Genomic DNA, 25,426 nt, shown 5'->3' on the forward strand with positions numbered 1-25,426 from the left:
CCATTGAAAAAAGACGGAAGACGACAAAAACGACGATGAAAAACCGCCGCAAAGACACCATATGACAACAAAACGCTGAAAAGAGACAGAGAAACGACGTAAAAATGACGAAAATATGACACGACAAAAACTGAAACACTGACAACAGAGAGACGACAAAAAGACGATGAATAGAAAGAATATGTATAATGAAAAGATGAAAAAGATTTCAATAAGGCGTCGAAACGACAACACTTAGATGACGAAGAGATGCCCAAAACTGCAACGGAAAACGGCAAAAAAAACAAATACGAGAAAAAGACATTTAAAAGTGTTAAAAATGACGAAAATAACATGAAAATACGGTGAAGAGGACGAAAAGACGCTAAAACAGCAATTAAAAGTGCAAAAACCGCCAAAAAACCAACGAAAAAAAAAGGTTATGGAAAGACAACAAAAGCGGTAAAAAAAATTGGGAGAATGAAGGTGGAAAAACAACAACAACAAAATGGATTGACAACAAACAGACGAGCAGACGACGTAAATGTGATGTAAAAATGGTGAACAGATCATGATAAGAGGTTAAAGGCACACGGATGACAAAAAGACGGGGAAAACGCGTCGAAAAAAACAACAAAAAGAAGCGGAAAAATGTCGCAAGAAGGATGAAAAGACGATGAAGGGGCGACGTAAAAGTAGCGAAAAGATGACGAAGAAGTGTTGATAAGTAGGCGAAAATCCGATGAAAATCAAAGACGAAAAACAACAAAAATATCACAAAACATCAAAACGCCAAAGAAATGACAAAGAATGTCAAGAGCGCGCGCGCGAGGGAGAAACAGGCAGACAGAGAGAGAGAGTACAAAACGACGAAAGAGAGAACAAATGAGGATAAAAAGACGCCATTAGGAGCAACCAAAAATGCAACAAAAGACAATAAAAATTAATAGCAACAAATCGCTGGAAAGAAACAAACAGACGATGTAAAAATGCCACCTAGGCTGCTGTTAAACAGAACGAACCACTGAGACATCATCAAACGAAAAAAGCACACAAAAAATGAAATAGAAAGCGGAAAAAAACATAGATGAAGCGCGAATAATGAAAAATCAATAACGAAAGTCGGCTGTTAGCGTCCTTAATTAACCCCTCCAAACCAAAAAATTTTCATTACTTTCCCCTACCGTCCCTCCATCAATTGTAGAACCACCGTTACAAAAAAATATTGATATGCCCGACCGCATTTCAAGGTCAAAGACTAAAAACGCGAGTTTGGTTCTTCCCTCGAGATATCTTTGAGCGATGCCGCTAGTATCTCCCTAGGTGATGTTATAAAAGGCAAATTGTTCTAAGAGTTACTTTTATTTGACTGTTTCTTAGTACAGAATCTTTACTAAAATATTAAGATGATTTCCCGAAGACTCCAAGGAAGTCTTTCTTTTTTATTGAGAGAATTCTTATACTACTTCAAAAAGTATCCAAATTCCTCAACAAAATACTTAGGTAGAAGTTTTCTAATGACTTTAAGGAAAGATGCCAGATTGCCAAGTCAGATAAATCTCCCATGCCTAATGCGCCATTCTCAGGACTATAATAAAAACTCCTTATAATGTCCGGGAAGAGTCCAAAAGATTTCACGGAAGCCATGACAAGCTACAACGGAAACTCTCCAGGATTTCAGAGCAGTCATACAGATTTATTTTTAGTAGACCCTTAGATTTTTTTGCCAAATTGTTACACAGAATTCTGTTTATACAAATTACAGGTTTTCTAAATTTATACAGAAGCATACTGATTTTTGAAACTTTAAGCAATCTTCCGAGCCCTACAGATGAAAAGATTGTTTGAAGTACAGATTGAAATGTGGCTGCAACATTGCTTCAGAGACGTAAGAAGAGAACAGATGGGGGAGTCTCTCCAGGAGTTCCGGGTAGACTTGATGGTCCAATGAAAGCAATGATCAATCGGCCTGAAACGGTCAGTGGTCAAATCCACTGATACTGAATCTGCCAATCAGAATGATCATCAAGTGTGGATTGAAGTATAGCAGCCCACTTATATTCTGGGGTTCAACTTAACTGGATATATCTTGTGACTACTGGCTAGTCTTCTGAACTTCTGTCTCTCTGTATGTTCCTGTATGACTGTATGACTCGGAAACTACTGAACCGATCGGCGTGAAAATTTGTATGCACAGGGGTTTTTGGGACCGGGGAGGCTTAATGAAATCACAAATTTCTATATAACTACGGAACTGATCAAGCCAATGGAACCAGATGTGTCATGTGGGGTTTTTTCGGTTCAAGTCAGTAACCTGCTTTTTCTGGAAGCAGAAATACGTTGCTGTTACTGTATTCGGTATGAATTAACAACTTAAAAGGTAAAATGTTATGTTTTCCCATCACACTGTGAATGGTTTCATGATTTTTATTTTCAAATGCATCTGAAATAAATTGTGTCACGATTGCTAAAATCTTAAGAAAATAGCCATAATGTACTTGATGAAAGATCAGATTCGATTCATTTCTGAAACTTTATTTATACCTAATCATAATTGTTGATCTGTTGAGCTGTCTTTTTGATAGTACTTTTTTACACCGCCGATGTCGCTCCCGGGAGCGATTGGTCGATGTCGCCGTTTTGGAGAGGCGATCGTTCGTCGTCTTCAAAATAGACGATTCTTTGGGAGCCCTCGAGTTTTCGGTAGAACAGACTTCACTGCCTGAGTGAGTTCTGTCTTTACTCGGAACTTTACTTTATGGGTGGCTGGTAGCCGTCGTAGGCGTGTCAACTTTAGAGCTAGTTTTTCGCTTTTTGGGCACCTTCGGCTGCTGCTGCTGCTCATTGGCGTGGTCGCGCGAATGTTTGTCAAGCGAAGAGTAGAAAGTGAAACCCTTTCCGCAAATATCGCATTTATGCGGACGCTCCGGGCTGTGCTCCGATTTCCGATGCTCCTCCAACTGCTCCTTTGTGCGGCAGTCTTTACCGCAAGCTCTACAGTGGAATTTGTGCCTAGCCAGGTTTTCCTTGTATATCTGAGAAATGGATCCTGACGGACAGCGGTGCTGTTTGTGAAAATTGAGACTACCCTTTTGAGTGAATCCAGTATTACACTGGTCACATTTGTAAGGTTTTGGTTCAACGTATGTGTGCATGTTTCTGTGAAATCTTAAACCAGAATCTGTCGTGTATGATGCACCGCAGATGTCGCACATATACTCTCGTCCACCTGTGTGTTGATGCATATGCTTAACGAGTGCATTTTTAGTTTTAAAGGCTTTTCCGCATATTAGACACTTGTGTGAGCGAACTGGGTTATGTATTTTCAAATGCATTGTTAGTTGTACTTTCACGTGAAATTTTTTACCACATTCTGGACATTCAACATTCTTTTCCTGCGTGTGGTTTTTGATTCTATGAAGATTAAGTTCTCCGCGTCTGTTGTAACTTTTGTGACATAGGTCACACTGGAACGGTCGCTTTCCGGTGTGAGTTCCGTTGCGTTGTTCCCGGCCAGTAGGATCAGCGTGCCAGTTGCTGGAACAGAAGAGAAGCGACTGATAGATTGGTGGAATAAATAAGACCCACTCTTAAGTGAAACAAGCTTGTCGATCATTGATTTTTGATTACTAGTGCAATAAAGAAAATTGTCAATCGGTTGAGGTTGGAGGAGGCGAGATGGCCTCGAGGTAATTGGTCTAATAAGCCAGTCGTCATGTGGTCGAATCTCGGCTGGGAGAGGCTATTAGAGTCAATAGGATCGTAGCAACTGGCCCTGCAATTGTCCTGTACTCTAACAGCTGGCTGCGAAGTCTGTCGTACCAAAACAGAAGGTCAAGTTTCGATAACGGAATGTAGCACCTAAGCTTTGCTTTGTTAGGTTTACGCAATTGTAATGCAACTAAAGAAGAACGCTTAAAAATCGATTTTAAAATTTCATTCTGAATATTTCGAAATAGGGCGAAAATTACTCAGAGGTCACCGATTTTAACCAGTTGAAGTTGAAAATAAATTAGCCTAAAATGCAGTATTTTGTTCATATTTTCAAAATCTTCAGTTTGAATCTCTTGATCATAGATGTTGGGGACACGTGTACAATGTGGCACCGGTGGGTAAAGATATATTGGTTTTTTAACGGCTTCAATTTTTTGCGTGGTTTCCGGAAGCTTTTTTGAGGTTAAGATCTGTAAATATCCTGTTGTTGCGACTCGATTACGTAAAGTGAAGCTCTAAAACATTATCTCAGGTGAAACCCCGGTGAGAAACGCTTAGTTTGCTTAATTAGGGTAATTTACCAATAGGACACCATACGAACCGTTGCTTTTTAACAGATGGCGCTTTTCTAGTGGTAGTAAAATCAAAATTTCTCACTTTTGTATGTTTACCTACCTGAAAAACAATCACTAATCATATTTTATTTGTGGTACAGTTACTCTGTTATACTTAATTTTCATGACTTCTGCCTAATTTTGAAAAAAAAAACCTACATTTCCAATACTTCTCCATAGCGAGTGTACCCCATTAGGCATACGGACGCTAGGCATACGGACGATAGGCATAATAGAGGTTAGGCATAAATACGTTAGGCATAATGGACTTTAGGCATAATTGACGTTAGGCATAATGGACATTTGGCATAATGGACGATAGGCATAATGGATGTTAGGCATAATGGACGGTAGGCATAATGGACAATGTTTTTGTTTATAGGATACGAGACTACTGCACTTAGATCTATAGTGGTAGATCTACACGGGTGATAGGAAATGGACGTGCGGAAGGCATAACGGACGTTAGGGAATTTGCCGTTAGCTTGTAAACGGTCTAATCAACTCAGTTAAAAAGTGTATTGCATATGGCATGAGTCAGATTACATACGAGTGACTGAAACACAAATGACCGTATCACGAATGGCCGAAACTCGACTGGACGGAATAACAAATGATGTAGATTTATTGGCAGAATCAAAATGGCCGATACACGAATGGACGAGGTACAAATTGCCGAAACACATATGGCCGAATCACGAAGGGACGAATGTCATCGAAAATATTCGCGACTTTTGACCTGCTGAAACGTTGGGTATAGGGCTTTTGCCTAAATGCAAGTCTATTAGAGATCTGGGGAGCACATAAAGCTTCTAAGCCAGGCACAAATCAATGTGGAATTATGTGGAAAAAATTAATGAAGATCTTGATCACTTCCAGATATACTAAAAGGAATTCTCAACACATAATTCACAGAGTTTTTTATCTTGATATTATTGAATATGTACTTAATCACTTGTGTGATATCTCATGTACAAGAATGCTGTAAAGCGCTAAAAAGTTAAGACAGGATTGACTTATTTTAAAGATTAAATGTTGTATGCGACGAATTCAGTAAGCGGGCTGCATTTATAATTTAATAACAAAAGAATTGTACATTCCAGTTAAGTCTGCTAATTCAAGAAAGGTTGTCAGTTGTAGAAACTTAATGCCACATGCAGCTACCTATTTATTAAACTGAAGGAAACCTGTAGGGTGCATCCCAGTTTTATATTCCGAATTCGAATGCTCCTTATTCAAGTGACTTGCACTTCTTCCTGCAATAGGCAGCAATTATCTATATACATAATGATATATCAGATGAGCCTTATCTCTTTTAAATTGACGCTGGGAAACAGCGGCGCATCACACATGCCAAAAGCACCTTGTTTTATTTTTCTGACACATAAACCGGCTAACTACTTAATAAATAGGTTTACTCACTGTTCGTGAAAAATAAATGATAAAATAGCAATGAAAACCGTAGGTAAACAATATTTTTTGTCATAATTGCTATTGAATCCCAGCTGTTTTTATGTAATGTGTGCCCCCATGAAGACGTGAATATGTTAGCAAAGCCCTATATACTGCCCTTACTTGCTAACGCTCGTTCGGACTCAACTAAGGGATAACCCCTACTAGTCAGTAAACCTAGGAAAACGCATGCCCCTAAATAGAGGTGATTTCTGCAGGGGGCTGCCCCCCCCCCCCCCCCCGCAGTGGCCGGCGCTTCCGACGGCGGGGCCGTCTCGCCCTGAATCTTCGTGGAAATGTTTGCTACTCACACGGTAAATAGGTCTCGCACCTTTCTCTCGTTTTAGAGAAGGCTAGGTTTGAGATACCAAATTGGACCCTAAGAAACAAAGAAAGATCGGAAAAAAATCTAATCGATCTGTTTATGCTTAAAGCTTAGATGTTACATATAACAAAATTACAGCCATGTAAACATAACAGGTATTGCTAATTTTCATTCACCTTAAACTAGCAACTTTACCCTCTGAAGACGAAACCGGTGAAAGCGGGAACGACAATGACAGTACTTCTAGATTCGAATATAATGTTCTAATCTCTCCGGAATGCTAAAGCTACGTAAAAGAGCATACCACCCCCCACACCCTGTAAATACATACGTTTGCATTTTTTCGGCGTACCTTTGCGGGACATAGGGATAAAATTAAAAATACATCTCTACGGTTTTTTCTTAGTTGATCCAAAACAAAACTTTCCTGAGAGTTTCATCTTTTTATCTCTGCTAGAAAATGTGTGGGGCTTAATGGATTAGAATGAGCGTAACTTATTTGCGCTTAAGAGAAAGAAACTGTTTGTACTACAAATAATTACCAAAATAAAACATAAGGTACAGAATGTGTTCGTTTTGTTGTTCTTAGATTAAGGTGCCAGTGTTTTACGAAATGCTATTTTTCCTTCATTTGATATTTTTCTAAATAAAAGTTTGCGACGAGATTTAGTCAAGTAGGGGCTTGACCTTTCGTGTTTCGACCTTTTGTGATTCGGTAAAATAAAAGTTTGGCCCTTCATAACACGGCCAAATACAATTTCGACCTTCGGTGGCACTTGTTCGGCCATTTGAATTTCGGTTATTTGTTATTCTACCATTCGATACCAACTCGGTTAGTCGATGCGAGGGGTAGGAAAAACTAACAAAAGTCGATAGAACTAGAAAAGCGAATAAATCTAGACCTAGATCTCTGTGGGGGGCCGCCTCCGCAGTGGCCGTTCCTTTCGACGAAGGCTCGCTGGTAACCCTTGCGGCTTGCGCCCATCTCGTTTGAATCGTCTGTGAAGCGTCGTAAAACATTTTTCACGGAATTCTATGAAAATGTAGTTATGCCATATGTTTTTCTGCCAAATGGTCTCACGGATGTTTCTATGGCAAACGACGTAATGCCAAGCAGCATTATGCACAATGACTTTATGTTGAATGAGTGGCTCCGGTTCTTATTATATTGTGACGCACTATTGGTTATATTGTGATGATTGACTCAAGTGCGTATTCATAGGAAAGCGATTTTTTTTAAATTATGCCTATAGTCCATTATGCCTATCATCCATTATGCCTATCGTCCATTATGCCTATCATCCATTATACCTATCGTCCGTTATGCCTAACGTCCATAATACCTAATGTCCGTATGCCTATCGTACGTATGCCTAACGTCCGTATGCCTAACGTCGCGCACCCTCCATAGCATCTTACTACCAGTCATCCGAGAACCCTGAAAAGCTAAAACCCTATAAAGATACATTTATAGGGATTTATGAAAAGCCTGACCGAGAGCCAAGAGCTGATAGGGTAAGGAACGAGTTAAGCAGTGTCACCTATTTTAATCAGTTGAACATAAATGAGCCGAAAATGCACTGTTTTATTCATATTTTCAAAATCTTTTGATAGGATCATCTTCACAAATCACTTAACCATACATTTGATTCACGCAAACACAATTTATTGGATTTCCGACAAGAAATATGATGAATTAAAAATTGTTGTCCAAAAACGTACATTTTTCAGCTGCTGAAGGCAATCGCCACCTCGCTACTAACGAATCCATCACATTTTTCAGCACTGATTACAACCACTCTGAAAGTCAAGCACTCAATTTTCACATACCATATTATTCAGTCTCTTTTTTTCTATTATCTAAGGCTTTGTCACTAGCCGAAAGTTTTATTATTTTCTAACAAAACTGAAAACAAATTCTGAATTGACGGAACCTGTTCACCAGTAGCAGCAGCTGCAGCACAACTGATGAACTATCGTGTTGCCAAGACACTGTTTCGGTTCTGGAAATAAGAATTTTTAGTTTGAAATTAACTGAAACCTCCTATGGTGAAAACGTGGTTCAATACTTTCAAGAGAAATGTATGTTCATAATTATTTTTCTTTATTAAAAACAACACAAAAGACAGCTTTTTCAATAATTTTCGAACATTTTCTCAGTGATTTAATAAAGCAACGATGTGTTTCAATGTTATTTGCTTTGACAACACTGTTCTGAGTCGGATCATTTGTACTGCTATATGTTTACCTCTTTTGTTCTCCCATCCTTATGAACAGCGAGTGAGATGCCAAACTCGCAGTTTCCCATAAGAACACCAGAGAATAAAAGAGACGACGAATACCGTTTGCCGAACGGTGCGGTGAGTGTATGCCCCGATAAACAATTTAGACAGATGGCATTTCACGCATCTATGCCGATACGCTACGCCGATTACGCATCAGATGCCGATTAGTATAGGTCGCGGATAGGAACGCGAACTTACTGAATAGGGGGAAAAGTTCGAGCGATTTTTTAAGGGGACGTAAAAAAATTCAGATTTCAGGATTGCTTAAAAAAGCACCTTGCGGGTGAAAATGGGTTCGGTCTGATCAAAATTAGTTCCGCCGCTCCAACTTTTAAAGCGGAAAATCAAAAGTTTAGCTCAACAATAGTGTCTTCCAATGGTAACAGCTTGAAGAACTAAAGATAGCAAGAAGATTGGTATGCTGATATCCCCCACTTAGTTAACCCATCGCTGGTAATAAGGTAAAACAATCAGTGACCCGCTTAGACTGCTTAAAACTAGTTCTTTACCCTATGTTTGCGACATTACAATTCGAAAAAATAAACTTTCGCAACATGAACGCAATAAATAAAAACAATGTTTACCAACTATTCATTGGTTCAGGTGTCAAAGGTTATATTGCGATTAACGATAAACACAAAAGAAACTGAGATGCGTGAGAGAGTAAGGTTGTTGTGTTCAGTAAATTTATTGTCGCGCAAAATTCAGCTGTAACGGAAATGCACAATATGCGTTACAAAGTAACGACATCTGTTGTATTCAACAGGGAAACATTGATAGTTTCAAGCATACTCTCTCGCCAACTTATGTTATTTATTATCAGAAACTAGAGGCGGTGTCCTGCTATTGCACATTGCGTAGTGTTTGCACCTTTTCACGACGGTTTATTATGTTAAATGTGATTTGACAACAACATGGGCTAGCTGGTTTCATTATCCATCAGAATGTTACTATTTTCTTAGTAAATCAACGTGGTTTTTAAGCGTAATAAAAAAATTTCTTACATGCGTCCCAATTTCGCTTTCACTAAACGATTTCCTTGTAAAAATTATTAGGAAAGTTGATTTTCAAAATAAGTTTTCATCGAACGTTAGATGCAAATAAACATCTATGGGTTACGTAGCATTGATAGAAACTTGTCACCCCCCCCCCCCCCCCCTTGGAAATTGGCTTGAAAAATCGGTGGGTAAAAAAATAATTTGTAGGATATGAGTCAAATTTCTTTTTATAAAATTAATTGTCTGTGGGCTCTACGGTCTGAAAAACTCGAAAAATGAGTCTCCGAGTTGAATTAACGCTTCTAGCACGAAACAGAAATGGAAATTCGAACAATGGAATTTCCGAAAATCGTCCAAAAAAAATTTCCTTCGTTTTTGTCTTTTTTCGTATATTTTTGCATAGAAAATAATAAGGTATATATTATAAGCAAGAATAGATTCGTTTTTCACGTTTAAACCTTAAATAAAAATTCTTAAAATCAATGTTTTTTTTTCTCGATTAAAAAATTTACTTTGTTTTTTTTCGCCCCCTCCTTGAGTGGCCGAACACCGGAAGGACAAAAACTTTATTAAATATTTGTAATGGCCTAATTGGAACTACATATGACTCTCCTTCCAATTTTATTGCACACTTGTTTTGTTTGTATTGTTAATTGAAGGAAATTAGTAATTTCCTGAATTAACTAATTTCATGTGGATTTGAGATTTCACTTAAATTAATTAGGGACGCTTACACTCGACTTTCGCTATTGTTCGCCTTTTATCAATGTTATTCCGCTTTCTTATTTCATTTTTTTTTGCACGTGTGGTTTGTCGATTCGGTGTTCGTCTCTTTGTCTTTGCCTTGTCTTTTGTAGCGTTTTCGGTTGCTCTCGATAGCGTCTTTTTGTCCTCATTTGTAGTCTGTTTTGGCATTTCTTATCGTTGTCGTTTGTCTCTTCGTCGCATTTTCTCGCATCTATTTTTATTCTTTTCGTAATTTTTCTCTCTCTCGACATTCTTTGTCACTTATTTGGCGTTTTTTTTTGGTGTCGTTTCGTCATATTTTTGTTGATTTTCGTCGCATTTTCGGCTACTTGTCATCACTTTTTCGTCATCTTTTCACTGCCTTTACGTCGCCCCGGGGGCCGGGGGTCGTCTTTTCATCTTTTTTAAGTTATTTTTTTTTCGTTATCTTTTTGTAGTTTTTTCGACGCCTTTTCCCCGTCTTTTTGGTCATCCATCTGTCGTTTAACGTCTTATCTGTTCGCCATTTTTACATCACATTCTCGTCGTCTGCTCGTTATTTGCTGTCAATCCGTTTTTGCATTTTTCGTCACTTTTTTCGACGTTTTTGTAGTCTTTTTCGTTTATTTTTCTCATCTTTTGATCGATTTTTGTTATCATCATTTAATCACCTTTTCTCTCGTTGGTTTTTTGGACGGCTTTTTGCTCCTTTTTGGTTGCTCTTTTAGCGTCTTTTCGTCCTCTTCTAGCCGTATTTTCATGTTATTTCCGTCACTTTTGACACTTTTTCTTAACGTCTTTTTCTCGTGTTTGTTTTCTTTATCGTTTTTCGTCGCTGTTTTGGACATCTCTGTATCATCTTATTGTTGTTGTTTCGACGCCTTGTTGAAACCCTTTTCATCTTTTTGCCGTCACTCTGTCGTCAGTTTTTCAGTTTTTGTTCTTATTTTCGTCATCTTTACGTCATTTCTTTGTCTCTTTTCAGCGATTTGTTGTCATATGGCGTCTTTTCGGCGATTTTTCATCGTACTTTTGTCGTCTTCCATCTGTTTTCAATGGCCTTTTCACCTTGTCATTATCTTTTTCTCTCGTTTCCAGCGTCTTTTTGCTGTTTTTTACCGTTCTTTCATCGTACGTTTGTTGCCTGTTTACTGTCTGGCCTATTTGTCGTTCCTTAGTCGGCTTTTTGTTGTCTGTTCTTCGTATTCATCGTTGTATTATTATTTCTTTGTTGTATTTTTGTTAGGGGTTTGTCGTATTTTTATTATCTGTTCGTATTTTTTGCTGTTTTTTGTCGTCTTTTCGTCATTCATTCGTCTTTTCTTCGCTTTCACCATTATTCGTTTCACCATTATTTATTGTCCTTTCGTCACTTTTTTGCCATGTATTCTTGAAGCAGAAATACTTTGCTGTATTGTATTCGGTATGAAATAAAAATTTAAAAGGTAAAAGATTTTGTTATCCCATCACACTGTGAATGGTTTCACAATTTTTATTTTCAAATACATCTGAAATGAATTGTGTCACGATTGTTGAAGTCTGAAATGTATGTTGGTCCATAGCAAATAACCCTTAGATCTAGTTGATCTGATGAGCTGTTTTTTTTATTGTACTATTATCCTCTGCATAAAATAATCTGCCTAACACCCATTCCTTTCCTTTAAATGTTTCTTCCTGTGCGCACTGAGGCTGCTCTGCTTAACGAATTGCGAACTGCACAGGTCGCATTTGTACGGTTTCGGATCGCCCGAAGCATCATGAATGTTGTGACTGCTGTAAATGTGAAACGCTAAGCCGCTCGGCGACTTGTGCGCTGCACCACAGATGTCGCACTTGTACTGACCTAACTTATCCTCTTCCACCGGACTGGAGCGGCCATCGTTCCTCGTCTTCAAAATAGACGATTCGTTGGGACGATTAGGCCGTGATGGACAGCGTCTCTTTTTGTGAGAATTGAGAATACCCTTTTCCCAGAATCGAGAACTACACAGATCACATTCGTAAGGTTTTGGCCCAACGGATGTGTGGATTTTTCTGTGTCTGTCTAAACCAGAATGTGATTTGTATGATGCACCGCAGATGTCGCACATATACACACTGGTGTGGGTTTTCCGGTGCTTCAGTAGGACGTTGCGTGACTTAAAGCCGGCGCCGCATATGTCGCATTCAAACGGTCGCTCATCGCTGTGTGTCGGCGTATGCTGCGCGAGCAGACGTCGAGCCCGAAACGTTTTTCCACACTCCGGACACTGGTGCGGGCGTTCCGAGCTGTGCACCTGCAGGTGATCCGTTAGTTGTCGATTCATCTGGAAAGCTTTACCGCATACGTTACACGCGAACTTTTTTTCCGACGTGTGTTTTATAATCTTATGGCGCCGCAGTGTACAGGGGGTCTTACAAACTTTACCACATATGTCACATTCGAAAGATTGCGTTTCGGAGTGAGTTTTCCTGTGCCTCCGAAGGTAGGTTTTGGTCGTATATCCATGACCGCAGACATCGCAAATGTGTTTCGGCCGACTGCCACCGCTAGGAACGGCATACGAGTTGCTGGAACAGAAGAGAAGCGACTGATAGATTGGTGGGATAAATAGGTTCACCCTTGAGGCGGTCGATCATTGATTTTTGACTAACAGCCTAAGGAAGAAAATTGCAAGTCGGTTGACGATGGAGATTTTTTTTGGAAACAGAGGTCACTTTTTATGTGTTGTTCTTCAACACCCGAAGGTCCGTGTAATTGTAATGCAACTAAAAGTTTGATTCCGAATCTTTTGAAATAGGGTAAAAAACCGATTAATCAGGCGGCGCCCATTTTAATCAGTTGAAAATAAATGAGCTTCAAATGCAGTATTTTGTTCATATTTGCAAAATATCTACTACTTATACTACTAGTACTTAAACTTATAACAGTGATAGCTTGGGTCAAGGTTAAGCACTGCTTAAGAAATCACCTTGGTGATTAAAATGTCTTCCGACCGATTAAAATTTATTCCAGCTAATGGTAACAGATTGAAGAACTAAATTTAACGAGAAGATTGGTATGCTGATTTCTTCCACTTAGACGGCAGCCTGTCGCATATTTAGGTTCCTCTACTCTCTTCCAGCCAGTTTTTCCCAAGCATTTGTCCAGCCCAGGTAATACACTTCGGATTAGGTGCACTACTGTGCTGGGAGTTATTCTTCAAATATCTCAGAGGGATTCTCCCGGATAAAAATGTATAGCGAGCGAAGAAACATTGAATTTCACTGTTACAAAACATCGAAAAGCCTCATAGAAACAGTGAAAAGCACTGTAAGTTACCATGAATATTGATGTTTTCACAATAAACTTTAATGTAATTAGTTGTATGCAATTGTTTACATACTTTCGATCGTATTGCTGTCACAATAAATGGTGCTATAAGGTACTCCGGGGCAAGTGGGAATACGGGGTAAGTGGAAACGGAGTTAGTAATTCTCTTCAACCTTATTTTTTTCAAACGAACCTTTCTAGAAACGAAAGATACTACTCAAACGCATGCATTAAAATTATAGATTATTTATAATTGGCATTTCAAACACCAAACAAACGGCATTAAATAAATGGGTCGAAATAAGATCGGCACTTCGGAGCACCCGGGGCAAGTGGGACCTATTAAAAATAAAGTGTTTCATCACAAAACTTCCTGTCTTAAAACATTTTTTAGATGTACTACCGAACATTTTCAGTTCAATTACATATTATTCATATCGGCATGGCTTTAAAATAAAACCGAAAGGGACCAAACCAAGAGAACCCAAAAAGGAAGTCCATAAGCACAGCTTATGGAGGAACAAACAGTTTGGTCACATTTTGGATACACCTAAATGTTGTTCATTGACTCTGGGAAGGCAAAGTTGATATAATTAAGCTAATCTGCAACTGAAAGTAAAACTATAAAGTGTTGTGGTTGTTATAGCGCACCTGCTAGATTTTTAGCTTTAGCAAACATTTATGAAGACTTCTGTGCGACTGAATCATTAAATACACTGTGAAAAAATGAAGCATTTCACACAGTAATTGAATATTCTTTATTTATACACAAATACCAAAGACCCAACTTAACCTAACAGATTAAACTGTGTTAATTGGCAACATTTTCTCAAGAACGAAGAAAATGTCGACGCTGCTGTAGACATCTGTCTTCTATTTATATAAGAGGCTTATGTCTGTACCGAAAACCAGGTCTCTGACAGGACGTCATAAGAGGCTTATCGGTAACTAAAAACAGGTCCCTGACCGGACGTCATGCTTTCGTAGCAATGGGTTGTATTCTCAGTCACCTCACTGGTCGACTGCTGCACTGCTCGATTGATCAACTGGTTAACTAGACTGCTCGACTGAACCGGTCGATTAGACTGCTCGATTTGATTGCTCGACTGGACTGCTTAACTGAACTGCTCGGCTAAACTGTTCGATTCTACTGCTCGACTCAACTGCTTGATTGGACAGATCGACTTGACTGCTTGACTGAACAGCTCGATTTAACTGCTCGAGTGGGCTACTCGACTTAACAACTCGATTCGACTGCTTGACACATTTGCTTGAGTTATTACTCGACCCGAATGCTCGGCTTAACTGCTCGACTGGACTGTTCGATTCGACTGCTCGAATGGACTGCTTGACTGGACAGCATGATTCATCTGCTTGACTAGACTGCTCGATTAAACTGTTCGATTCGACGCTCGATTCAACTGCTTGATTCCGCTGTTCGACTCAACTGCTCGAATGAATTGCTTGACTCAACTACTCAACCCGATTGCTCGATTCAATTGCTCGACTCAACTGACAGATTGATTCAACAACTCGACTAGACTGCTCGACTTGGCCACTCAACCCGACTGCTTGACTTAACTGTTTGATTTGACAGCTCGACTTAACGACTCGATCCAACTGCTCGACTGGACTACTCCATTGAACTGCTCGACTCAACTGTTCGACTGAACCGCTTGACCCGATTGCTCGACTAGACTACTCGATTCAACTGCTCGACTGAACTGCTCGATTAAACTGCTCGACTCGACTGTTCGGTTCAACTACCCAACTCGACTGGTCGATGTACAGCTTGATTTGACTGATCGACTAGACTACTCGACTCAACTACTTGACTTCTGTTTGATTCGACAGCTCGACTTAACTGCTCGATTCAACTGCTCTACTGGACTACTCGATTCAACTGCTCGACTCGACTCGACTGCTCGACTGCTCAACCCGATTGCTCGATTCAACTGCTCGACTAGACTACTCGATTTGATTGCTCGACTCAACTGACAGCTTGATTCAACAGCTCGACTAGACTGCTCGACTTGGCCACTCAACCCGACTGTTCGACTCAACTGCTTGACTTAACTGTTTGATTCGACAGCTCGACTTAACGACTCGATTCAACTGCTCGACTGGACTACTCGACTCGACTGCTCGACTCAACTGTTCGACTTAACTGCTTAACTAAACCATTCGATTCGACTGCTCAACTAGACTACTCGATTCAACTGCTCGAGTGGACTACTTGACTTAACTGCTCGTTTTAGCTGCTAGACTTGACTGCTCGACTCGACCAGTCGATTCAACTGCACGACTCGACTGCTCGACTCAACTGCTCAACCGAACTGCTTGACTGAACAGCTTAATTTAACTGCTCGACTCGCCCGCTCAACTCGATTGCTTGTCGCGATATCATGTGGTCGGTGTTAAATTAGACCAAAATTTTAAAAGATGAGTTAATGATAGCAAATGATCAAAAATTTTCTAAGCAACATTTTACTCTAATCAGACTACGTAAATGTATCCGCAGTTTTCTGAATTCTTAACAGACATTTATATTTTTCAGATCGTAAGATTCGGGCATCTTGATGAAAGTGTTAGGGATAACTCTGAAAAGATTTGTAGTCTCGTTTCAAAATTGTTTCAAGAAATCTATACAACATTTTCTGAAGAAGATCGCGATCGCGACTATTTTGCATTTTACCCGGAATTTTTAATAGATATAAGCGTCAATCAGCTTCATGCCCAGGAAGCATTTTGCAGGCTTTAAATTTTTTTAGATGTCTCGATAAATTTTAGATAAAAATCTTGCAATGGAGTTTATAATAGCTCATTTGTTTTGACTTTTTAACTTATCATTGGAATCCGGAATATTTCCAACAATATGGAAAAGCTCTTTTCTAGTGCTCTATCATTAAATCGAGCCGGAAATCTGACGTAAGTATTTAACGTGGTATTGTTATAATCTTATCATTCCAAAACTTTTCGAAGTAATTATTAATGAAAATTTTTCCTTCAAATTGAAAGAATTACAGAAACTTTACCGTTGATTGAATGGAATGAATAATGGAAACCATGTAGAAGCACTTAATACGGACTTCAGCAAGGCGTTTGATCGCATCGACATTCCCATTCTGCTTTTCAAATTGCAAAAAATTGAAATTGGGCCAGGGATCTTGAAATGGCTTGAACTTGAAACGTATTTAACTAACCGCCAACAAATAGGTAATTAAATTTAACGGAAAGAACTCGAATCCAATTCAACTCACTTCTGGGGTCCCTCGAGGTTCTCATTTGGGACTTCATCTCTTTATTTTGTATGTAAACAACATTTCCTTCATTCTCAGAGGAACTTAAAGTGCTAATATATGCCGACGACATGAAGCCCTTTTTATAAATAAGAAATGAAGAAGACATCAATGTATTCCAGAATGAAATACACATATCTACATATGGTGTAAAAAAGCCTATTAGAATTAGATGTAAAAAATGCAATCTAATATCATTTAGTAGAAAAAGAATTACACGGGAATTCCAAAGTTAATTCGGAAATCCAATAGTAGAAAAATGTGAAAAAGTTAGGGATTTAGGAATTATCTTAGACTCCAAACTAGCTGTTATCGACCATAATAACGCAATAATACACAAGGCAAATAACATGCTAGATTTTATTACACGCCTTAGCCTACAATTTTGTGGATCCATTCACTTGATGGTACATTATACATTGCCTATCTGAGTTCAATACTGGTATACTGCAGCATTGTATGGTCATCTTTTTCCACCACGCACGAAAAGAGAATAGAATCAGTATAAAAACAATTTCTCTTATATGCCCTCCGTAAATTAGGCTGGACAACATTTCCTCTTCCATCGTACGAAGCACGCTGCATGCTTATAAATGTACAATCATTAAAAGAGCGTCGTAAATATGCAATGGTCTTATTTGTAACCATATATCGTTTGGCATCATATTGACTCAGCAACACCGAAATAGGCGTCTCCTCAACTTTGGCGCTTCTCATTCACTCTTCAGGAACCTTCAAACTCTTCGTCTGTAGATGTTTTCTTTTGAGACGACTCATTCCAGCGGTTGTTCCGAACGTTAAATCGCTGCTGTGATCGCGCCAATGTTTCACAAGCGAAGGGTCCGCAAATGTCGCGCGGTTATGCGGGCGTTCCTCCGTGTTGTGCCGGTTCAGGGGATTCTTCGACTTTCATTTAGTATTCTAAACCCCGCTAGATTCGCTCTGATCCATCCTATGCCTTATAGTGCGGTGACGCTTCTGTGCGTGAGATGACTTGAAAGTTCCACCGCATATCTCACACTTGAATAGCGGTTCGTTGGATTTGTCGCTATCCAAGCGCTCCTTCTGATGCATTCCCGAATTGGAATTTAACGGACAGCGAGTCTTTTTGTGAACACTGAGACTATACTTTTGAGTGAATCGAGTATTACACTGGTCACATTCGTAAGGTTTCGGCTCAACGGATGTGTGAATTTGCCTGTGCATGTGTAAACCACTAGATGACTTGTATGATGCACCGCAGATGTCGCAAATATATCCTCGTTCATCTGTGTGTCGCTTCAAATGCTTAGCGAGCGTAGATTTATACTTACAGACTTTTTCGCATATCGGACACTTGTGTGAGCGACCCACGTTACGCTTGAGCTTATGTATCTTCAGATGCTGCGTTAACTGTGTTCTCAAGTAAAATTTTTTCTCACATTCTGGACATTTAAAATTCTTTTCCTGCGTGTGATTTTTGATTTTATGGTTCCTAAGTTTATCGCTTCTGGCGAAAGTTTTATGACATACGTCACATTCGAACGGTCGCTCTCCGGTGTGAGTTCTCAAATGGCAAGTGAGAGTAAATTTGCTGGTGCATTTTCGGTCACAGATTTCACAAATGTGGTCGTGATGTTCCCTGTCGTGATGGAAGTCACGTTCGAAACTCTTTTCCGTCGTGTCGTGCTTTAAAGTGCGGTGATTCTTCTGTGCTCGAGATGAGTTGAAAGTTGCACCACATATCTCACTCTTGAAGGGCGGATCGTCAGAGTGAATTTTCCTGTGATTATGGAAACCACCATTTGACTTGAAGGATTTGCCGCAAATATCACATTTGAACGTTCGCTCATTGCTATGGGTCAGCATATGTCGTGCGAGCATATATGGAGCTAGAAAGCCTTTTCCACAAACCGAACACCGGTGCGGGCGTTCCGAGCTGTGCACCTTTAGGTGCCCCGTTAGCTGATCTTTCGTATGGAAAGCATAGCCGCATATGTCACAGACGAATTTTTTTTCCGACGTATGTTTTCTAATTTTATGCCGCCGTCGTGCACCGGGTGAGTTAAAAATGGTGGCACATATGTCACACTCGAAAGATTGCGGTTCGGTGTGAACTTTCCTATGCTTCGCAAGAATGTATTTGTCCTTGTATTCCTTACCGCAGATATCGCAAATGTGTTTCGGCCGACTGCCACCAGTAGGATCAGCGTGCCAGTTACTGGAACAGAAGAGAAGCGACTGATAGATTGGTGAGATAAACAAGTCCGCTTTTAAGTGAAGCAAGTTGATGAAAATTTGATTGTATGCTAATAAAGAAAATTGCCAACCGGTTGATGTTGGCGATTATTTTGTTAATTCACCTGATGGTGAAAGGAAAATTTGTTAATTTGTTTGTGTTACTTGTTAAGGACCCCGGGCCAAGTAGAAACTTGGATCATAGGCATATCGTTTTTGATATTGAGGCAAACTCTGTTCGGAGAGAACAGAATCCTGAAGAAAACCAACTGGAGTTCGTTCAGAGAACATCTGGGTAACTTTCGGAACTTCTGTCACATTAATATACGCACACCAACTGAGCTGGACGTTGTAGCTAATGACCTACGGAGTAGGATCATTGATGCTTATACCGCTAACTGTCCGTTAACCACGCGGACGGACAGCCTGCCGTGACGTGCCCTGGTGGAATGAATCGCTCAGCAGCCTTTGTCGGGGGGCTAGGCGTTCATTCACCAGGACTAAGATCACGCTCAATTGGGAGGCCTACAACAGGGCATCTCTCACCAAATCCAACGCAGGGCTTCGCAAAGCCAAAAGAAAGTCCAGAGTCAAGTTTTGCGAAAGCATCCAAACTCTGCCTGAGGCGGCGCGACTCCAAAAAGCGTTAGCCAAGGACCATAACAATGGTGGCAGTCTCACGGTTACTACTAGGGAATCGTTGGAGATTCTTATAAACACGCATTTCCCTGGTTCGACAGTGTCCACTGGAAGCGACGTCGGCGCGCAATGTGTCAAACGACTCGGTTCTACTTGCACGCCGACTGTTTACGGAGACTTCAATCAGTTGGGCACTCAGCTCCTTTGAACCAGTGAAGTCTCCGGGTCCGGATGGCATATTACCCATCTTCTCAAAAAAGGGAACGAGATTATAATGTCCGAGCTCATCAACCTCTTTCGTGCCAGCTTTATGTTGGGACATGTGCCGGCAAGCTGGCGGAAGGTCAGGGTGGTGTTCATACCTAAGGCAGGCAAAAAAGATAAAACCTTGCCAAAAGCTTTCAGACTGATTGAAAAGTCTCTTCAATACCAAGAGACGGCACTTTGTGCTTTTCTTGACATTGAAGGCGCTTTCGACAACACATACTTCGCTTCACTTAACACGGCTTAATAAAGGAACTGATCACCCGGCAATGAGCTGGATTCAAGCAATGCTATCAAGTCAAGCAAGGAAATCACAGCCTCATTGGGAGCTCAATAACCACTATTTCGTGGTTTACGTGAGAGGGGCTTCAGATAAATTCCTTCAAAACAGTCGTGATACCATTCACTAGGCGGAGGAGACATACTCTTACTCCCCCTGCGCTGAATGGCGTCAGACTATGCTTCAGCAATGAATTTTAACATCTGGGTATTATTCTGGATCATATCATAAACTGAACCGGACTAGTGCTGTCAAGAAAGCAACTACAGCCACTGTTTGGCAAAACCTGGGGACTGAAACCTCAACTAGCTCTTTGGTCATACACTACCATTGCATGGCCTAGACTAACTTATGCCGCTCTTGTATGTTGCACAAAGGTGAATGAGGTGACAGGGCAGGCCAAGCTAAACAAAGTCCAACGCCTGGCATGTCTGGCAGTGACCAGCGCTATGCTCACAACACCAACTGCAGCCATGGAGGCAATGTTATGCATGCTGCCTTCATGTGAAGAAGGAAGCCGAACTCGGTGCACTAAGATTGCAAAGGTGCCGTAACATACTTAAGGGGGACCAAATTGGTCACCTTCGTGTACTAAGGGAGCTTAAACTATCAGTAACGACAATATCTGACTGGCACGGCCTAACATGGATATTCCGTACAGTGTAATTGATACTGATCGCACTGTATGGAGCAATGGAGGGCCTGTTCTTTCATCCGGTACCATCTGCTTCTTTTCAAATGGATCAAACATTGGGACAGGTTTCGGAGTCTACGAACCCGGAATAAAGGAAGCTCTTCCAATAGCCAAATGGCCCACCGTTTTCCAATGCTCCATATGCAAAATACATCTGCGCCAAGATATGTCTAAAACGAAAATATAGGCATGCGAAAATCGGAATCTTTACCGACAACTAGGCTATACTACCTAGTCTCTTGCGATGCAAGTAGAGCAAAGCTTTGGGTATAACCGTGTTGAGGACATTACCCTTGTTTATCGGCAGGCTTCGCAGCCGGTTATTAGAGTACAGGACAATTACAGGGCTAGTGTAAGGATCCTATTAAACTCTAGCAGTACCACACAGCCGAGATTAGTACATGCGACGACTGGTTTGTTAGATTAGCATCGTACCTTGCTGTTAACAGGGCGATGGGATATAGAAAACATTATGATATATATGTCTCTAAAAGACTGAGTAACACTTTTTGAAAATGCAAATTAAATGATGAAGATACTTAAAAAGACAAATGACTTAGCATTAGAATGTCCCAAAATAGCACTATGTCAGAAAACGGGGGGGGCTCACCCCTCAAATGATAGCTTAGGGTGTCACAACAAAACTTTTATGTGACGTCAACATTGATTGCCGCGATTTAGGGGTCGCACATTTGAGTTTTATGAAAAAAATGGCATTTTTCAGGAGTAAATTCAAAAAAATATTTTTAGAAATGTTAAAGTAGGTGCAAAAAGGTAGTTAATTATTTTTTTCACAATCATTGGGATCTGATACATTCATAAAAAAGTTATGGTGGCATGTCTGGAGTCATATTTGGTTACAACAATTTATTGAATTCGGCAAAAATTTAAAATTTTCGAAATTTCATTTAAATAAACATCAAAACAGGGTATCGAACAGTATCTCAGAGTAACGTAGCTATACTGTTTAGATGTAAAATTTTATGACGAACAACTTTGCCGAAGAAAATATGGACGTATGTTCAAATCTCGCTGACGTATTCACGTTTTTCTGAAGGCGGGACCAAACATATTTTCGCAATTTTCAAATTTTAGTAGTTCCACGTGAAAAAGGTAAATGATAAAACATGAAGTATTTATTCTAAACGTTACCTACGTGTTTGATAGGAAGAAATATGCATCTTGCACAGAGTTTAGCACCATTTGGGCTTAAGAATCACTTTAAAAAAGGGCGTATTTATTTTAATAGCTACTATATTTGAAAAATCGTATTTCCCGAAACTAGGGTTGCTCCAAAACTATGCTTAAGCGTGAGTTGTAGAAAATTGATTTTTAAACCAGAAAAAATAAACACTGAAATTTTTTTTAACCCTTTTTGTAATATCAGTAGATGGTAGAATCAGCAAGGTGTATTCAGACAAATTGAAAGGTATTATTTATTCTAGTTGCTAACATGGTAATATAACACGGATAACATATGAAAGGGGCAAATTTAAAATAAAAAAATAAAATATATTAAATTTTTTTTCAATAACTTATATACGGCTGCATTTAGAATCTAATTATTATTTTGAACACGTGTTGTCAAGCAGAAACGAGAAATATAAGAATAATAATAAGAAATATAAGTAATAATAATCTTAGGTTACAAAATATTCATAAAAGTCGTTGTTCTACAAAATCCTTTGATAAATGTTGCACCATTTCAGAAAAAGTCTCAAAATGCTTCAAATCACCACTATTTTTCCAAAAAAATCGAAGTTACCATTTCCTGTATATTTTATTTTACATTTATCCTGACTTTAGAACATAGTGAATTTTTTTTCAGTGTTTATTTTTTCATGTTGAAAACTCAATTTTCAAAAACTACCGCTTAGGCTTCATTATGGAGCAAACCTAGTTTCAGGATATACAATTTCTCAAACATAGTACCTTTTAAAATAGAGACGCCCTTTTAAAAGTAATTCTTGAGCCTAAATGGTACTAAATTCTTTGGAAGGTACACGTTTCTTCTTATCAAAACCGTGAGTGACGTTTAGAGTAAATAGTTCAAGTTTTTTCATTTACATCTTTCACATGAAACTACTAAAATTTGAAAATTACAGAAATGTGTTTTGTTCCGCCTTCAGAAAACGGTAAATATCTCAGCGAGATTTAAAGATACGTCCTTACTTTCTTCGGCAAAGTTGTTCGTCATAAAATTTCCCATCTATACAGTATAGCTGCGTGGCTCGGAGACACCGTTCGATACCCTGTTTTGACGTTTATTTAAATGAAATTTCGAAAATTTTAAATTTTTGCCGAATTCAATAAATTTTTGTAACCAAATATGACTCCAGACATGCCACCATAACTTTTTTATGAATGTATCAAATCCCAATGATTGTGAAAAAAATAGTTAAGTACCTTGTTTCATCTATTATAACATTAATAAAAATATTTTTTTGAATTTACTCCTGAAAAATGCCATTTTTTCATAAAACTCAAATGCGCGACCCCTAAATCGCTGCAACCAATGTTGGCGTCATATAAAAGTTTTGTTGTGACACCCTAAGCTATCATTTGAGGGGTGAGCCCCCGGGTTTCCTGACATAGTGCTATTTTGGGACACTCTAATGACCAATCATTGAATATGTACAACTCTTATTGACATGATAGGCTCATTGCTATGAACGGATGTTCAAGTTCATAATGATTTGACATAAAGGAATACTTCATCGAATAAAATATGTTATTAATACAACGATAATGCTAACATAGGCCTACGTCACCCTTTTGTGCAACCCTTAGAGCTGTATACCTTGTAATTTTCTCATCCAAAAATCATAAATAATTACTTTTTTGGGCTATTTGATGCATTTACTGACTTAAACCTCATTGAAATAATTCTGACCACGTTTTTGTTCTACGTACTCCTATGTGCAGCGCTACAAAAGTATTAAATCCAATGTGGGTAAGAGCATTGTAGAGCTGAAAGTTTCGCAAGGGAGTGGGAAGATTTCAAGGAACTTGAATGGAAAGAATCTTGCAGGCTATCAATCCATGTGCTGATTATTAAAATGCTGACAAACATTAAAAGAAATTAATTCAATACCAGGTATGAAAGAACGGAATTAAGACTAACAGGGTTTATTATCACATCATACTGTCAATGGTTTCATAATTTTTATTTTCAAATACAGAATTAAATTGTGTCACAACAATTGCTAATAAATCTTATACTTTCGTGCTTCATCAAGAGTTGAGTGAGTTTTTATTAGAACAGACTTCACTGTCAACTTCCGTATCGTTTGTAGCCTAAATAGCCATTGTCCACTTTTGCGCTGGTTTTTCGCTTTTTTTTGAGTGCTGCTCACTGCCGTGGTCACGCCAACAGCGGTTCGTCGGATTTGTTTCCTTTCCAAGCTTCCTTTCTACATTTCAGAATTGAAACTTGACGGACAGTGTTTCTTTTTGTGATAATTGAGACTACTCTTTCGAGTGAATCGAGCATAACACTGGTCACATTTGTAAGGTTTTGGATCAACGGATGTGTGGTATTTGTTATGCTCAACGAGCGATGATTTATACTTATAGCGTTTTTCGCATGTCAGACACTTGTGTGGGCGCTCTGGGTTATGTGTTTTCACATGCTTTGTTATTTCTTTTTTCGAAGGAAAACTTTTATCACATTCCGGACATTTAAAATTCTTTCCCTGCATGTGCTTATTAATTTTATGAATATTAAGTTCTTCACGTTTGATGAAAGTACGATGACATACGTCACACTGGAACGATTGCTTTCCGTCGCGTTGTTCCTGGCCCTGTCGGTCGCCGGTTTTGTGGGTTTTCCGGTGCTTGCATAGGCTTCTGTGTGACTTATAGGATGCGTCGCAGAGGTCACATTCGAATGGTCGCTCATCACTGTGAACACTCATATGCTTCGCTAGGTCACTTCGAGTTAGAAAATCTTTTTCACACTGCGAACACCGGTGCGGCCGTTCCGATCTGTGCACCCTCATGTGACTCCTCACCTGTTCTTTCGTTTGGAAATCATTGCCGCATAAGTCACACTCGAACTTTTTTTCCGACGTGTGTTTTACAATTTTATGCTGCCGCAGTGTTTTAGGTGTCTTATAAATTTGACCACAAATGTCACATTTGAGAGATTCCGTTGAGATGTGAATTTTCCTATGGTCCGCAAGAATGGGTTTGGTCGTATATTCACGGCCGCAAATGTCGCAAATGTGTTTCGGCCGACTGCCGGCAGTGGGATCAGCGTGCCAGTTGCTGGAACAGAAGAGAAGCGACCGATAGATTGATGGGATAAATAAGACCACTCTTAAGTGAAACAAGAAAAAACAGAAGACAACAGACACTCCACTGTTATTAAAAAAACGACGACACAATGGAAAGTTGTCGAAAAGACCATGATACGACAACAAAAATATCACAGAGAGATGACGAATACGAAGAAAAAGCAACGAAGAGTTGACAAAAATGACAAAAAGGCAACGGTATAGACAACGGTAAGATAACGAAAAGTCGGCAGAAGAATGAGCAGTAGTATTGAAAACATGACGAACAACTGAAGATAAGTAGATGAAAAAAAAAACAAAATATGATGGAAAATCGCCGAGAACATACCGGTGACAAAAAATACAAAACT

The 25,426-nt window shown here is 39.4% G+C and overlaps 1 protein-coding gene across 1 annotated transcript; it reads right to left on the reverse strand.

Moving 5' to 3' along the window:
- Positions 1-2,735: 2,735 nt before the first annotated feature.
- LOC128746393 (zinc finger protein 208-like) lies at positions 2,736-24,814 on the reverse strand. The gene is made up of 5 exons (XM_053843445.1): positions 24,792-24,814; positions 17,706-18,884; positions 11,741-12,643; positions 3,347-3,516; positions 2,736-3,208 (listed from the first exon to the last, which is right to left on the reverse strand). The coding sequence occupies exons 1-5, from the start codon at positions 24,812-24,814 to the stop codon at positions 2,736-2,738; spliced, it is 2,748 nt and encodes a 915-aa protein (XP_053699420.1).
- Positions 24,815-25,426: the final 612 nt, after the last annotated feature.

The sequence above is a fragment of the Sabethes cyaneus genome, chromosome 1, assembly GCF_943734655.1.
Source record: "Sabethes cyaneus chromosome 1, idSabCyanKW18_F2, whole genome shotgun sequence".
In the NCBI taxonomy this organism is placed as follows: Eukaryota; Metazoa; Arthropoda; class Insecta; order Diptera; family Culicidae; genus Sabethes; species Sabethes cyaneus.

Bases quoted from the DNA above. Each gene is read 5' to 3' on its own strand.
- LOC128746393 (XM_053843445.1), bottom strand. From the start codon at position 24,814: ATGATTTCCAAACGAAAGAACAG. The intron at 3,517-11,740 runs GTGTTAGGCAGA...CTTCTGTTCCAG, and splicing joins CATTTAAAGGAAAGGAATGG to CAACTGGCACGCTGATCCTA. The intron at 3,209-3,346 runs GTAAAAAATTTC...ATCAACACACAG, and splicing joins TGTTGAATGTCCAGAATGTG to GTGGACGAGAGTATATGTGC.